We start from the raw sequence: 14,720 nt of genomic DNA on the forward strand, positions 1-14,720 counted from the left end.
TAGATTCCATAGACTTCAGATTCTGAAGGCTTGTTGAAAAAGCCAAGTTCCTCAATATGGGAAATTCTATCTGGCTATACTTTGAGAGTTATTATTTTTCTACTTTTGAAAAAATATTTTGAATATTTTTATATATATGTATATATATTTATAATATTAACAGAATATGCCAATATGTCATATTCCAGATAAATATGACACAATCTACATCATCCCCAATATTTTAGATATTAAAATAAGGGTAAAATTTAGAATAAGTTGTCTGACATATTTCCCAGCGTAAGTGTTCATGTAGCATATTAAAATTTAAATTAATATTTGGTTTTGTAAGCGCTCCCTGTGTACTGTATGCATCTGTTAGTGATAGAGAAAATTTTCAAATCATGGTATATTGAACCTGATTTGGCAGAAGCAGACTTGGAACCTCTCCAGCTCTCCTTCCACAAGGCTCAATAAGTCAGTCTGGGCAGTGCACACCTTAGCTTTCATTTACTCACTGCGGTCAGGCTTAGATGTACTAACATGCAATCCTAGCATAACACTGACATTTCTGAATCATTCCTCCAGGTAATAAAAAATATAGATAGATAGATAAATAGATAGATATACATATAGAGATCCGCAGCTGTACTAATTACGTCAAATAGCAGCAGACAAGGAAAATAAGCACTTAATTGCTTGCTTCATAAGTTTAAGTTCATTTTGTTTGCTATATTAAGTTTAAAAATTAAAAAAATATCAACTTACTATAAACAATTTAAAATATGTATAATACAACTTCATGGTCAAAACATTTGAATAATCTATGAAAACAGGAAATACTTTGATCTTACATTTGTTTAAGTTCCATACATGATTTTTCAATGTGTCTTCCAAAAGAAACCATGAAACGGTTATCTTATTTTGAGAAGTAATTTTGTTTAGGGATTTCCTCGTCACAAAAATACTTAATCACTTATTACAGGAGAAGTAAAGGAAAAAAAAAAGAAATGGGAAACAAAATGGCTTTCTCCTCACTTGTCACTCTTCTCTTTTGAAAACATTCTGTACATAAGCTATCTGGACTTTCTGAACCATTTACAAATGCATTTTCAAAAATTGAAGAAAAAGAGTTTAGAGTCTTCAAATGTTATTTTATACATGGACTATACAATACATATTGAAAGTATACACACACGTGCATGTCTTAAAGATAAGGTTCTCCAAAGGTTTTTCGACATTCCATCACCCCTGTACTTGGCGGTCTGTCACAGTTGTGTGTACTCTTGACTTGACTAGGTGTGAGGCGATCATATGCCATCTTGTACTCTTTATCAAATGCATCTGCAAAAATTCATAAGGAAATAAGGGCATTCAGCAATTTATACTCAATACTCAATACAATCAAGTTTTTGTAATATTATTACAAAAGGAGGCCAAGAAGGAATCCCTAGGTCATTTCTGCCAACTAAAGGACTACAGAAGCTTAAACAGGGACCTTAGAGTCCTTAGGATTTTATTTTTATTTTTTTAGAAAGAACATTTTAATTTTTTAAAGATTTTATTTATTTGACAGAGAGAGAGAGAGCTAGTGAGCGCACAAGTGGAGGGGAGAGACAGAGGGAGAGGGAGAAGCAGACTTGCTGCTGAACAGGGAGGGAGCTGGATGTAGAACTCGATTCATGACCCTGGAATCATGACCTGAGCTGATGGCAGACACTTAACCAACTGAGCCACCCAGGCGCCTTAGCATTCTAGAGATAGATTACACAGACCAATGAAATTTCAAGTTTTAAGATGCCTTCTTTTTAAGATTCTTTTCCAAATTTAAAAATTGTGGTAAAATACATATAAAATTTAGCATCTTAATAACTTTTACAGGTTGGTGGTATTACAAACCTTCATAATGTACAACCATCACCACCTTCCATCTCCATAACTCTTTTCCTCCTGTAAAACTGAAACCTTATATCCATTAAAGGATAATTCTCCATTCTCCCCTCCCCACCCTGTCAATTACCATTCTACTTCTGTCTCTATGATTTTGACTACTCTAATAACTGTATGATTGTCTTCTTGTGACTGGCTTATTTCATTTAACATCATGCCCTCAAGGTTCATCCATGTTGTAGTATGTGCCAGAAGTTCCTTCTTTTTTTTTTTTATTTTTTTTATTTTTTTTTTAAAAGATTTTATTTATATATTTGACAGAGAGAGATCACAAGTAGGCAGAGAGGCAGGCAGAGAGAGAAGGGGAAGCAGGCTCCCCGCTGAGCAGAGAGCCCGATGCGGGACTCGATCCCAGGACCCTGAGATCATGACCTGAGCTGAAGGCAGCGGCTTAACCCACTGAGCCACCCAGGCGCCCCAGTTCCTTCTTTTTTAAAGGCTGTATAATATTCCATTGTATGTATAGACCACATTTTATGCTTACTCATTCATCCTTCAATGAACACAGGAATTGTTTCTACATTTTAGCTATTATGAATACTGTTGTTATGAACATGGATGTAAAGATATCTCATCCAGATCCTGCTTTTAATTCTCTGGGGTATATAACCAGAAATGTAATTGCTGGATGATATGAAAATTCTATTTTTAATTTTTTAAGGGAGTCCATTGAGTATGGTGTTAATTTTTTTTTTTTCATAAATGCTCTTTATCAAATTAAGGATATTCCCTTCTATTCCTAGTTTGTTGATTTTGCTAAATGCTTTTTCTGCATCTTCTGAGGTATGTGTTGTCTTTTTCTTTTTTAAGATTCTATTTTTAAGTAATCTTTACACCCAACGTGGGGCTTGAACTCACAACCCTGAAATCAAGAATCGCATGTTCTGAGTGAGCCAGCCAGGTACCCCAGAGATACGTGTGTCTTTTATTCTATTAATATGATATATTGTGGTGACTGAGTTTTGTACATTGAACCAACATTACATTCCTGGGATAAATACCAGTTGGTCGTGGAATATAAACCTTCCTAAACATTGCTGGATTTGGTTTGCTAGCATTGTGTTGAGAACTGTCAATAAGGGATATTGCTCTGTAGTTTTCCTTTCTTGTGACATCTTTGGTAATACTGGCTTCATAGAATGAGTCAGGAGGTGCTCCTTTTTCTTCTACTTTTGTAAGAGTTTATGAAGGATTAATGTTTTAGTTCAGGCTGCTACAACAGAATACCAGAGCCTGGGTGGCTTAAATGATGAACATTTATTTCTCACAGCTCTTGAGGCTGGAACATCCAAGATCAAGGCCATGGTACCATATCTGGTGTCTGATGAGAGCACTCTTTCTGGTTTTCAGATAGCTCTCTTCTCCCTGTATCCTTATATGGCAGAGAAAGAGAGATGGCTCTCTCTATTAATCCCATTTTGGGGGGCTCCAACCAAATGATGTTATTGCTTCCCAAGGGTCTACTTCCAGATGCCATTACATCAGGGCTACACATGAGATAGGGCACAAACATGAAGTCCATCACAATTAGTGTTAACCTTTCTTTAAACGTTTGACAGAACTCACCATCTGGCCCTCGGTTTTTCTTTCTGGGGAGCTTTCTGATTACCAATTCACTCTACTGTTACAGCTCTGTTAAGGTTTTCTATTCTAGAGTCAGTTTTGTAGTTTATGTCTTTGCAGGAATTTGCCTATCTCTTCTGGTTATTGAATTTATTGGCATATGATTATTTGTTATACTACCTTATAATTCTTTTTGTTAATGGAAGGGCAGTAGGAATATCCCCTCTTTCATTCCTGACTTCATTAATTTGAGTCTTCTCTTTTTTTCTCTTAGTCTAAATGAAGATCAATTTTATCAATCTTTTCAAAAAACCAACTTTGATTCTGATGAGTTTCTCCATCTTTAAAAATAGTTTTCCCTATTTTTCTCTATTTCATTTATTTCAGCTGTAATATTTATTATTTCTTTTCTTCTGCTTGCTTTGGGTTCAGTTTGCTCTTCTTTATCTGTTTCATCAGGTAGAAGGTTACGTAGGTATCTACATATAAGTTCCTACATGATTAATTTTCCAGTCGAACATTAAAATCATTAGGCAAGTTTCTTATTTTTAATAGTTTCTAGTGTTTCACAACCATTACAGTTAAAAAACAAATATTCAGGGCCTCTGGGTGGCTGAATTGGTTTAAGCATCTGACTCTTGATTTTGGCTCAGGTCATGACCTCAGGGCCACGAGACTCAGCCCCAATTCCATCTCTGCATTGGATGTGGAGCCTGCTTAAGAGTCTCTCTCCCTCCCTCTGCCCTGGCCCCTATCCACGCACAGGCACGTGCTCTCTCTCTAAAAAACCAAAAAACCAAAAAAACACCAAAAGAAAAAAAAAAACACCTGAAAAAAGAAAAACCCCAAAACCAAAAAAGCACAAACATTTACAACATTCTGCTCAAAGCCCTCTGGCTGCAATTTGAACCCATTCATTGTTTTCCGCTTTTTAATAGAAAGGGCAGCTCAACACATTCATACAGTATTTATTTACAAACAAAATTACAGGTTAAACACACTTACGCTTCCATTAGCCTTCTCTATCTAATAGTCCTTACTTCTAAGTAAGTTTTACCTTTCTTACTGGAACTTGTCCAGACTTTTCCAACTTTATTTCAACTAGGAAATCTATGGCTTAAGGTAACTTCTGAGTACAATGTTCCTTGGTTGTATTTCTCTGGGCCATATACATATATATATTTTCAAACAAAGATACCAAACACACATCTCTACTGGGCTCAGATTTATAGCTAAAATTTTTAAAAGCCATTTTAGTGTAAGGCCAATTTCCAATTCCTAACTCTTAAATGAGCAGATTTATTTTCTTCCTAATCAAATCAGTCTCTTTTTCCTTTTTTTTTTTTTTTTAATTTTTAGTTTATCTACTTATTTTTTAGTAATCTCTACATCCAATGTGGGGGCTTGAACTCATGACCCCGAAGATCAAATGTCACATGCTCTTCCCACCCAGCCAGCCAGGAGTCCCTCTTTGTTCTTTAAATGTTAGTTTTGTTTAAAATATCACACCTAAGCCACCACCCGGTTTCACTTGTATTATTGCATTAGCTTCTTTTTTTTTTTTTTTTTAAAGATTTTATTTATTTATTTGACAGACAGAGATCACAAGTAGGCAGAGAGGCAGGCAGAGAGAGAGAGAGAGAGGGAAGCAGGCTTCCTGCGGAGCAGAGAGCCCGATGCGGGGCTCGATCCCAGGACCCTGAGATCATGACCCGAGCCGAAGGCAGCAGCCCAAACCACTGAGCCACCCAGGCGCCCCTGCATTAGCTTCTTAATTGTCCTTTTCACTATCCACTGGGTTCCCACCCAATTTATTCTCTATAGATTAGAAATCCTGATAAAACATATATTCCATGATGTCTCTTTCCTGCTTAAGAATCCCCCAGATGGTAGCACCTGGGTGGCTCAGTGGGTTAAAGCCTCTGCCTTTGGTTAAGGTCATGATCCCAGGGTCCTGGGATGGAGTCCCGCATTGGGAATATCTGCTCAGCTGGGAGCCTGTCTCCCAGTCCCCCTCTGCCTGCCTCTCTGCCTACTTGTGATCTCTGTCTGTCAAATAAATAAATAAAATCTTAAAAAAAAAAAAAAAAAAGAATCCCCCAGATGTTTCCCACTGCACTGAGGTTCCATCCAAAAAACCTGGCAGCACCTGTTAGATGGTATGATTTAGTCCCCGCCTGCTTCTCTGGGCCCATTTCACTCCACACTCCACCTTTTCTCTTTGAATCCTGTCTTCCCTGGCCTTTCAGTTACTCAAAAATGCTAGACTCTTCACTTCAGGGTCTTCTTGCAAACTTCAAAGTTTGTTTGTTTTCTCCCCCACTCATATTCTGGCTAAATTCTCAACTTAGTGCCATTTCCTCTGAAGCCTTCCTTATTTTTAAACTTCTCTGGCCCTGAGGTCCCTTAGACTTTGTTCCCAGACACATTCTCCACTCTCTTTCCTGGTCACAATGTACTTTAAGTACTTTCTCCCCATAGTCTGGTCTGCCTCTCAGCAGAAGCCTCCAGAAATAAACCTTTTAACATCCAGCTTCTCCCTCCATCAGTCCATCCTAATTCCAATTATTTACTCATTTATATTTGTTTTCAAGTTGCTTCCCCCTCCCCATCCTATTACTGTTCTAGTCTCCAATCCTTCTTGGGTTTCTTTTTTTTTTTAATTTAATTTTAATTTTTATTTTTGATAAATATGTAATATATTTTTTCCCCAGGGGTACAGGTCTGTGAATCGCCAGGTTTACACACTTCATAGCACTCACTGTAGCACATACCCTCTCCAATGTCCATAACCCCACCCCCTTTCTCCCAATCCCCCTCCCCCCAGCACCCTCAGTTTGTTTTGTGACATTAAGAGTCACTTATGGTTTGTCTCCCTCCCAATCCCATCTTGTTTCATTTATTCTTCTCCTACCCCTTTAACCCCACATGCTGCATCTCCAACATCACCAAAGGCAAGGGAAGCAAGGGCAAAAATGAACTATTGGGATTTTATCAAGATCAAAAGCTTCTGCACAGCAAAGGAAACAGTTAACAAAACCAAAAGACAACTAACAGAATGGGAGAAGATATTTGCAAATGACATATCAGATAAAGGGCTAGTGTCCAAAATCTATAAAGAACTTAGCAAACTCAATACCCAAAGAACAAATAATCCAATCAAGAAATGGGCAGAGGACATGAACAGACATTTCTGCAAAGAAGACATCCAGATGGCCAACAGACACATGAAAAAGTGCTCCATATCACTCGGCATCAGGGAAATACAAATCAAAACCACAATGCGATATCACCTCACACCAGTCAGAATGGCTAAAATCAACAAGTCAGGAAATGACAGATGCTGGAGAGGATGCGGAGAAAGGGGAACCCTCCTACACTGTTGGTGGGAATGCAAGCTGGTGCAACCTCTCTGGAAAACAGCATGGAGGTTCCTCAAAATGTTGAAAATAGAACTGCCCTATGACCCAGCAATTGCACTATTGGGTATTTACCCTAAAGATACAAACGTAGTGATCCAAAGGGGCACGTGTACTCGAATGTTTATAGCAGCAATGTCCACAATAGCCAAACTATGGAAAGAACCTAGATGTCCATCAACAGATGAATGGATCAAGAAGATGTGGTATATATACACAATGGAATACTATGCAGCCATCAAAAGAAATGAAATCTTGCCATTTGCGACAACATGGATGGAACTAGAGCGTATCATGCTTAGTGAAATAAGTCAAGCGGAGAAAGACAACTATCATATGATCTCCCTGATATGAGGAAGTGGTGATGCAACATGGGGGCTTAAGTGGGTACGAGAAGAATAAATGATAGAAGATGGGATTGGGAGGGAGACAAAACATAAGTGACTCTTAATCTCACAAAACAAACTGAGGGTTGCTGGGGGGAGGGGGTTTGGGAGAAGGGGGTGGGATTATGGACATTGGGGAGGGTATGTGCTTTGGTGAGTGCTGTGAAGTGTGTAAACCTGGTCATTCACAGACCTGTACCCCTGGGGATAAAAATATATGTTTATAAAAAATAAAAAATATTAAAAAAAAAAAGAAGAAATGGGCAGAAGACATGAGCAGACATTTCTGCAAAGAAGACATCCAGATGGCCAACAGACACATGAAAAAGTGCTCCATATCACTCGGCATCAGGGAAATACAAATCAAAACCACAATGAGATATCACCTTACACCAGTCAGAATGGTTAAAATTAACAAGTCAGGAAATGATAGATGCTGGCAAGGATGCGGAGAAAGGAGAACCCTCCAACACTGTTGGTGGGAATGCAAGATGGTGCAACCACTCTGGAAAACAGCATGGAGGTTCCTCAAAATGTTGAAAATAGAACTACCCTACAACCCAGCAATTGCACTACTGGGTATTTACCCTAAAGATACAAATGTAGTGATTCAAAGGGGCACGTGCACCTGAATGTATATAGCAGCAATGTCTACAATAGCCAAACTATGGAAAGAACCTAGATGTCCATCAAAAGATGAATGGATAAAGAAGATTTGGTATATATACACAATGGAATACTATGCAGCCATCAAAAGAAATGAAATCTTGCCTTCTTGGGTTTCTAAATTCTCCCTGGGCATCCACTCTGGGGCTACACAGGAAGTGATAGTTTTCTGAGGGCAGCCAACATATACAGACTGTCCAGAGCTTTGCACCAAGAGAAGACCAAAAAGGACAGGTCCTAAGAACTCAGATGTTTCCAGAAACCTTCAAAGAATTGGCAAAGGAAGTTACTATCAGGTCTGTCTTCAAAAAGTCAGAGGAAAAGGGCTCTCAGACTCATGAAATGGCAAACTCCTTTAAGGTATCAGTAAATAGTACCTATATAATAATCTCCAAGCAGTTCTAATAGAGGAGGAGTAAAATTTTGCATGGGATTTAGGGTCAGGAAAGAAGTGTATTTGTAAATTTGGCTCTGGTTGGGGAAGGGGTGCAAGGATGAGGAAATTCACAGCACCACTCAGGGGGCATGTGATGCTTGTTTCGGCTAGAGCAAAGTGAATGACAGATTCCTGAGATAAAAGAAAACCCTTTTATACTTTCCCTCTCTCACCATTATTTTAGGGGGTCAGGACATTATTTTATTTTTTAAAAGATTTTTATTTATTTATTTGAGAGAGAGAGAGAGAGAGACAGAGAGCATGAGAGGGGAGAAGGTCAGAGGGAGAAGCAGACTCCCCATGGAGCTGGGAGCCCGATGGGGGACTCAATCCTGGGACTCTGGGATCATGACCTGAGACGAAGGCAGTCACTTAACCATCCGAACAACCCAGGCACCCAGGACATTTATTCTAAAGTTTAACTAAATTTGACTTTTCTGTAAAATGTGCTCAGGAAAGGTTAACCGTTTTAGATAGTGAGTACATAAAAAATACTACCCCTTACCTAGTAGTTCCATTCTGTAAGATGCTGGCCATCTCACCCACACATATCATTGCTTCTGGATTCTACAAGCTCTCTTTTGGCATCAAGACTGACAAGTCCCAGTGACACAGGTCACCATTGGTCAGAAGGCACCTGATACCCCTTGAGATTCCCAGTTAGGGATGGCTGCTCTAAGCCCTCTAATTCCCTCACTAACTCTTACTCTTTCCCACTTGCTAATGAACTTGTTGGGAAGCCAGCACCACAGGAAGTGCCCTTGTTCCCTATTCATGTTCCATATGGTCTGGCTGAGCGACTTGTAACAGGGCACATAAGCTTATTACATACTGTCATCATTGTGAGGGGCGCCTGGGTCGGTTGAGGGTCTGACTCTCTCAGTTTCAGCTCAGGTCATGAGCTCAGGGTCCTGGGATCAAGCCCTGTGTCCTGTTTCATGCTCAGTTGGGAATCTATTTCCCTCCCTCTCCCTCTGCCCCTCTGTGAGATTTCTCTCAAATAAGTAAATAAATCTTTAAAAATCTAAAAAAAAAAGAAAGAAAGAAAGAAAGAAAGCCAACCAAAGTGTTGACTAGCGCTAAATAACCAGATATGTTTTTGTTAAGACAGTATACAATCACCTAAAAACTATGGCTGATTACATATTCTCTCTTTAACTGGGAGTGGGTTTACTTAAGCAGGGCACCCACATTAGGTACCACTCAACATCAGAGGACTTAAATATGTATCATTGTCACTTTCATCAACTTATTTACATTATAACTTTTTTTTTTTTTATTTGACAGACAGAAATCACAAGTGGGCAGAGAGGCAGGCAGAGAGAGAGAGGAGAAAGCAGGCTCCCTGCTGAGCAGAAAGCCCGATGCGGGGCTCGATCCTAGGACCCTGGGATCATGGCCTGAGCCAAAGGCAGAGGTTTTAACCCACTGAGCCACCCAGGCGCCCCTACATTATAACTTTTCAGACAAAATGCCTAAACTCTGCTCCAATCTCTCAATGTCTAACAGCCACCCCTTTCTTCTTTCCTTTCTATCAGGGGCTATTCCTGCCCTTTCTTGAGACTTGGAAGTGGCAACTTAAACGGAGCCCAGCACAATCACTGGGAGAAGGAGATGGCCAATCAAAATAGTCTGGGATCTCTTGAAATAGATAGCTACCTTACATCCCTTCTGAAATGACAGCAGTCCTTAACTCATAGGACTTTTGGGAGAATTACAGGAGATAATACTTGGGAAATACTTGCTACAGTGTCAGACACACAGTAGTCTTCAAAAAATGTTAGCTTTTATCATTTATCATTACTATTACTAATATGACCAAAGTATCTATTACATTAAATTAAAAAAACCAGAGAAAGAATTCTTCTAATACATTAATATAATATTAAAATAATAATAAATAATATTAAAATAATACTAAAGACTACCAATACAAAAATACTTTGAAAATAATACCATGACATATAAACATTACATGTTAGATATTACAGTAGATTACCTATATCAATGTTTTCTCTTCCCAGGGCTACAAGCGAGAGAAATAGTATTTCTCTATACAAACTCCTAGGGGGGGAAAGGAGTGGAGAAGATATTACTATTCATATAATCTCTATATTCTGTACAAAAATACTGATGCTAATAAAAGCATGAAGTAATCAAACAAATTACTAAGCCAATAATATGTATCTGCTTAGAGGAACAATATATTCATTTAAGACAGACTTACCTCTGTCTTTTAAAATGAGGACATTTATTCAATGTCTCTAAAATTTGACTCATTGGTCCATAAACATCATTCATTTTAATGCTCTTTACCATATTTTTCAATAGTTCCTGGTTAAATGAATTATCACCTTTTTGCAATAAATGGACCATTGGATACTTTTGGGCTGTGAAAGAACAAAAGAACAGATGAAGGGAAATGTTCTATGTATAAAGGACAGAAAATTAAGCAGCAACTGATAGTTATTCAAGAAGTTACAAAGCACTAAAAGCAAATTAAGGGCAATAGATAAAGGAACAGAAATCTAAGAATGAGAAAGGAAAAAAGGGAAAAAAATAAGACACATAATGATGAAAACAGACTTAAAGTTTTCTGTGGCCTCAAACAGACAAAAACTAAAAATGCAGTTTTCCTTAAGACAGCCCGTGGAGGAAATTCTCAATCAGCAGCCTGGGATGGGAACAAACAAATATGTAAAAAGAAGAAACCAGGACAAGCAATGGGCTAAAAGCGAACTCCACAAAACATAACCCCCTCCAGCACATACACAGCACCACTCAAACAAAACAAAACAAAAAAAACCCCCACAAAAAACCCCTTGGCCTCCATGGAAGATTGCACTAAAAACATCAAACTTAACACTCACTCTCAAACAAAAGAGTACGATTTTGACCTGTAAGACAAAAAGTAGTAAAGTAAAATAGAAGTTAGTTATACATGAGTTTACTATTGCTAAATAAAGTAAGCAGAGATTACTCTTACACACATGAAGTCAGCATTCTATGAGAGCACTCACTGTGGGCATTCCAGAGGATGTACAAGGGTTGTCCCGGATCTTGATGTAATTTCATATTGTCCCATAACATTTGTATTAAAACATATTTACTATCCTCAGACATACAGTGGCGAGGAATCTGTGTTAAAGAACAAAGAGATATTCATTAATGATCCTTACCTGATAAGATTTTGTAAATATCTTATAAAGATCCTTATAAATATATTTTTAGGATATATGTGTACAAGAGAAAAAGGAGAACAGAAAATGACTGGTTTGTATGCATTTTATCTCTACTGAAGGAAGATGGGCTGAATTGAGAAGCTAATGATCTCTGAAGTAGATTTTTTTTTTTTAAGATTTTATTCATTTATTTGAAAGAGAGAGAGCACAAGCAGGGGGAGTGCCAGAGGGAGAAGCAGACTCCCTGCATGCAGAGCAGAGAGCTCGATGCGGGGGTCAGTCCCAGGACCCTGGGATCATAACCCAAGCTGAAGGCAGACATGTAACCACCAACTGAGCCATCCAGGTGCCCCCTCTGAAGCAGCAGGTTTAATCAAATACTTAGATCAGTTAAAAGGGCACCATGAATCCAGGAGCCTCATTCTACATCAGACCGAGACCCTACCCTAGATAACTCACTGAGTTAACCTCTTGGTCAAACATCGGTCATGTGCGGAAAATCCCAAACCGCATGCACAATCACAGACATGAGTACAAGTAGGCACAAAAAGTTCCTGAACTTGGAGATGTTGCAATTTAGTGGTGGTGATACATATGAAGAAATAAACACTTTTATAGAACAATGGACCAAAAATACAAGTAAACATAATAACCTATCTAGATGTTAAGCAAAAACTCAGAGAAAAGGACTGAGGAGAATGGTAGCACATGACTGAGCTAGGAATTATAGACATCCTCCTAAAAATGTGTAAGGCTTGTTTTGAAAGAGGTATGAGACATGAGTGGAGCCAAAGCACAAACTCTTCTCATTAAAGTCACTGACAGTTTCTTCTTGAGATTATAACCAAAACACAGCCCATTTTGTGTCAATTTTACAAGAAGGCCACAAAACATGATTTTATCTTACTGCTAGGCTGTAAGAAGAAAAACTATCTGTAAATGCAAAGAAAATAATTTTACTGATCTAATGATTCAGATGGTTATTTTAAAAACCTAGCATAAAAATTACTTTTTTGTCATTCAGAATATGCAAATATTACAATGGTGACAGTAGCATTGCCTTTTAGTTAATTTTTATTTTCATACCTTTGAATACTTGTTACAATGCTCGGAAGAAAGAATCAGTCCGGGTAAGTTACTGGGTAAGTCAAGACGTCTAAAATACCACACCAGGTTCCAAAACACGATTGGATGGTGGTCCACGAAGTCTGCCACTGTTATTGCATGGTCGCCTTCATTTTCCAGTAAGCTTTCAAGCTCCTTCCACACCACTAAAGGACTAAGATATGGAACAGTGATAGGATCTGGACTGGGGAGGTGCCACTCTAATCCTAAAGAATCCTGTTGAATAAATTAAAAAAACAAAAAAATGAAAAACACAAGATTGATTATACTAAATCAATTTTTAAAATTCCTGTCAATGATTTCCATATAAATAGAAAATACTAGAATTGTATCATGGCCCTAGAACTCTTCTTGATGCATTATAATATCAAAGCTCATAAGACTATATAGGACAACAGGAACAGAATCAAATGTAAATCATCAATGTTCAAATTAAAAAAAACACCAAAATACATACAGTAGCTCCTTGTAAAGTAGCTGGCAGGCTGCCTGTAGGAATGAGCTTCTGGCCTCTAGTGTCTTCCTTATCCAAGGGGCTGTAAGTACTAACACTCCTGGCCATTGGAAATATTGGACATTTTGACACAGCTGTTTTTGATCTATCAGCAGGTATCTGAATGCTTCGGGCACACGTATTTTCCAGCAGTTTAGATTTGCTTGGGCATTGAAAAAAGGAAAAAAAAAAAGCATATCATTGTCTAGATTTACTTTATTTCATCCAGAACATCCAGCTCTTTAGACTCAGAGCTGGATGCATACCAAAGTAAATCAAATGAAGATGTTCATCAGAAGTTGGCTGGGGAACAGGATATATTTTTATGTAGTCTAATCATATTAAATTTCCTATTTATCCAGTGAACTTTAAGTATTCCAAAGTCATTCATTTATCAAAACAGTTAATGGACAACTTTTATGTGTCAGGAACTCCAGTAGGCCCAGGGGATATAAAGCAGAGAAAAGAGGCACCTCTTCCTTCAGGAGTCACAAGCTAGTGGACCCAGCCAGAGAAAGGGCTCCACTAAACCTACCATCACACAGATTTACAGCTGTGCTGCCTAGGCACTCAGGATCAAACAGGTAGGGCATGCCAGCTGGCCTGTACCTCGGATATTTTCCTGCACATGCAGTTACCATTTTGACTTCACCTGCCCCATTATGAATGTGGTGTCTCTGGCATTTCTCCAAAATGGAGTCAATTTCTGCATTTGTTTTAAGTGTAAATTCACTTATACTAGGCTTACTGTAAAGTCTTACTTTGACTTTACAGTTCCTCTATCACTTTAAATGCCTTCTCAGATTATTAGATATTCCAAAGTAGAAGTAAGTTAGGACTGACTTAAGTTCTAAAGAGACAGGGATGAGAAAAAAATGTTCACGGTGAACTTCAAGTGTTCTATAGAATATTTACTTTTTTTTAATTTTTATTTTTATTTATTTTTATTTTTTATTTTTTTAAAGATTTTATTTATTTATTTGACAGAGAGAGATCACAAATAGGTAGAGAGGCAGGCAGAGAGAGAGGAAGGGAAGCAGGCTCCCTGCTGAGCAGAGAGCCCAATGCGGGACTCGATCCCAGGACCCTGAGATCATGACCTGAGCCGAAGGCAGCGGCTTAACCCACTGAGCCACCCAGGCACCCTTTTTTTTTTTTTTTTAAAGTAGGTTCCACATTCAATGTGGGGCTTGAACTCATGACCCTGAGATCAAGAGTCACATGCTCTACCCACTGAGCCAGTCCAGGTGTTCCAGGTGTTATTTTTACTTTTAAAACAGTAGTAAACATTATCCTATAAGAATTATACAGCTTAAACTCTGGGGATTCATAAAGCATAAACTGTAACTGTTTAAACATTTAGGTTATTAGAGAATTTTAATACTATTTTAATTAGGGAAATAACTTCAGATTATAAGTTTATTATACATGGAAATTTGAGAGAGCACATGTGCGTGCAAGCAAGGCAGAGGGAAAGGGAGAGAGAGAATCACAAGCAGACTCCACGGCCCAGTGCAGAGC

The 14,720-nt window shown here is 38.3% G+C and overlaps 1 protein-coding gene across 7 annotated transcripts in view; it reads right to left on the reverse strand.

Annotated features, from left to right (window-relative positions):
* Nucleotides 1-751: 751 nt before the first annotated feature.
* DENND4A (DENN domain containing 4A) overlaps nucleotides 752-14,720 on the reverse strand; it is a 129,355-nt gene continuing 115,386 nt past the window's right edge. For 4 of the 7 annotated variants that reach the window (XM_059372296.1, XM_059372301.1, XM_059372297.1 and 1 more), the window contains 7 exons: nucleotides 13,164-13,362; nucleotides 12,668-12,922; nucleotides 11,420-11,537; nucleotides 11,270-11,296; nucleotides 10,627-10,789; nucleotides 10,399-10,463; nucleotides 752-1,323 (listed from right to left, as the gene is read on the reverse strand). In XM_059372296.1, the coding sequence (XP_059228279.1) occupies nucleotides 1,187-1,323; nucleotides 10,399-10,463; nucleotides 10,627-10,789; nucleotides 11,270-11,296; nucleotides 11,420-11,537; nucleotides 12,668-12,922; nucleotides 13,164-13,362 (964 nt within the window). In that variant the 3' untranslated portion in view covers nucleotides 752-1,186. The remainder of the gene's footprint in view (nucleotides 1,324-10,398; nucleotides 10,464-10,626; nucleotides 10,790-11,269; nucleotides 11,297-11,419; nucleotides 11,538-12,667; nucleotides 12,923-13,163; nucleotides 13,363-14,720) is intronic. The other 3 variants (XM_059372302.1, XM_059372300.1, XM_059372298.1) reach the window with 1 other exon arrangement.

Source organism: Mustela nigripes, chromosome 13 (assembly GCF_022355385.1).
Source record: "Mustela nigripes isolate SB6536 chromosome 13, MUSNIG.SB6536, whole genome shotgun sequence".
Taxonomy (NCBI): domain Eukaryota; kingdom Metazoa; phylum Chordata; class Mammalia; order Carnivora; family Mustelidae; genus Mustela; species Mustela nigripes.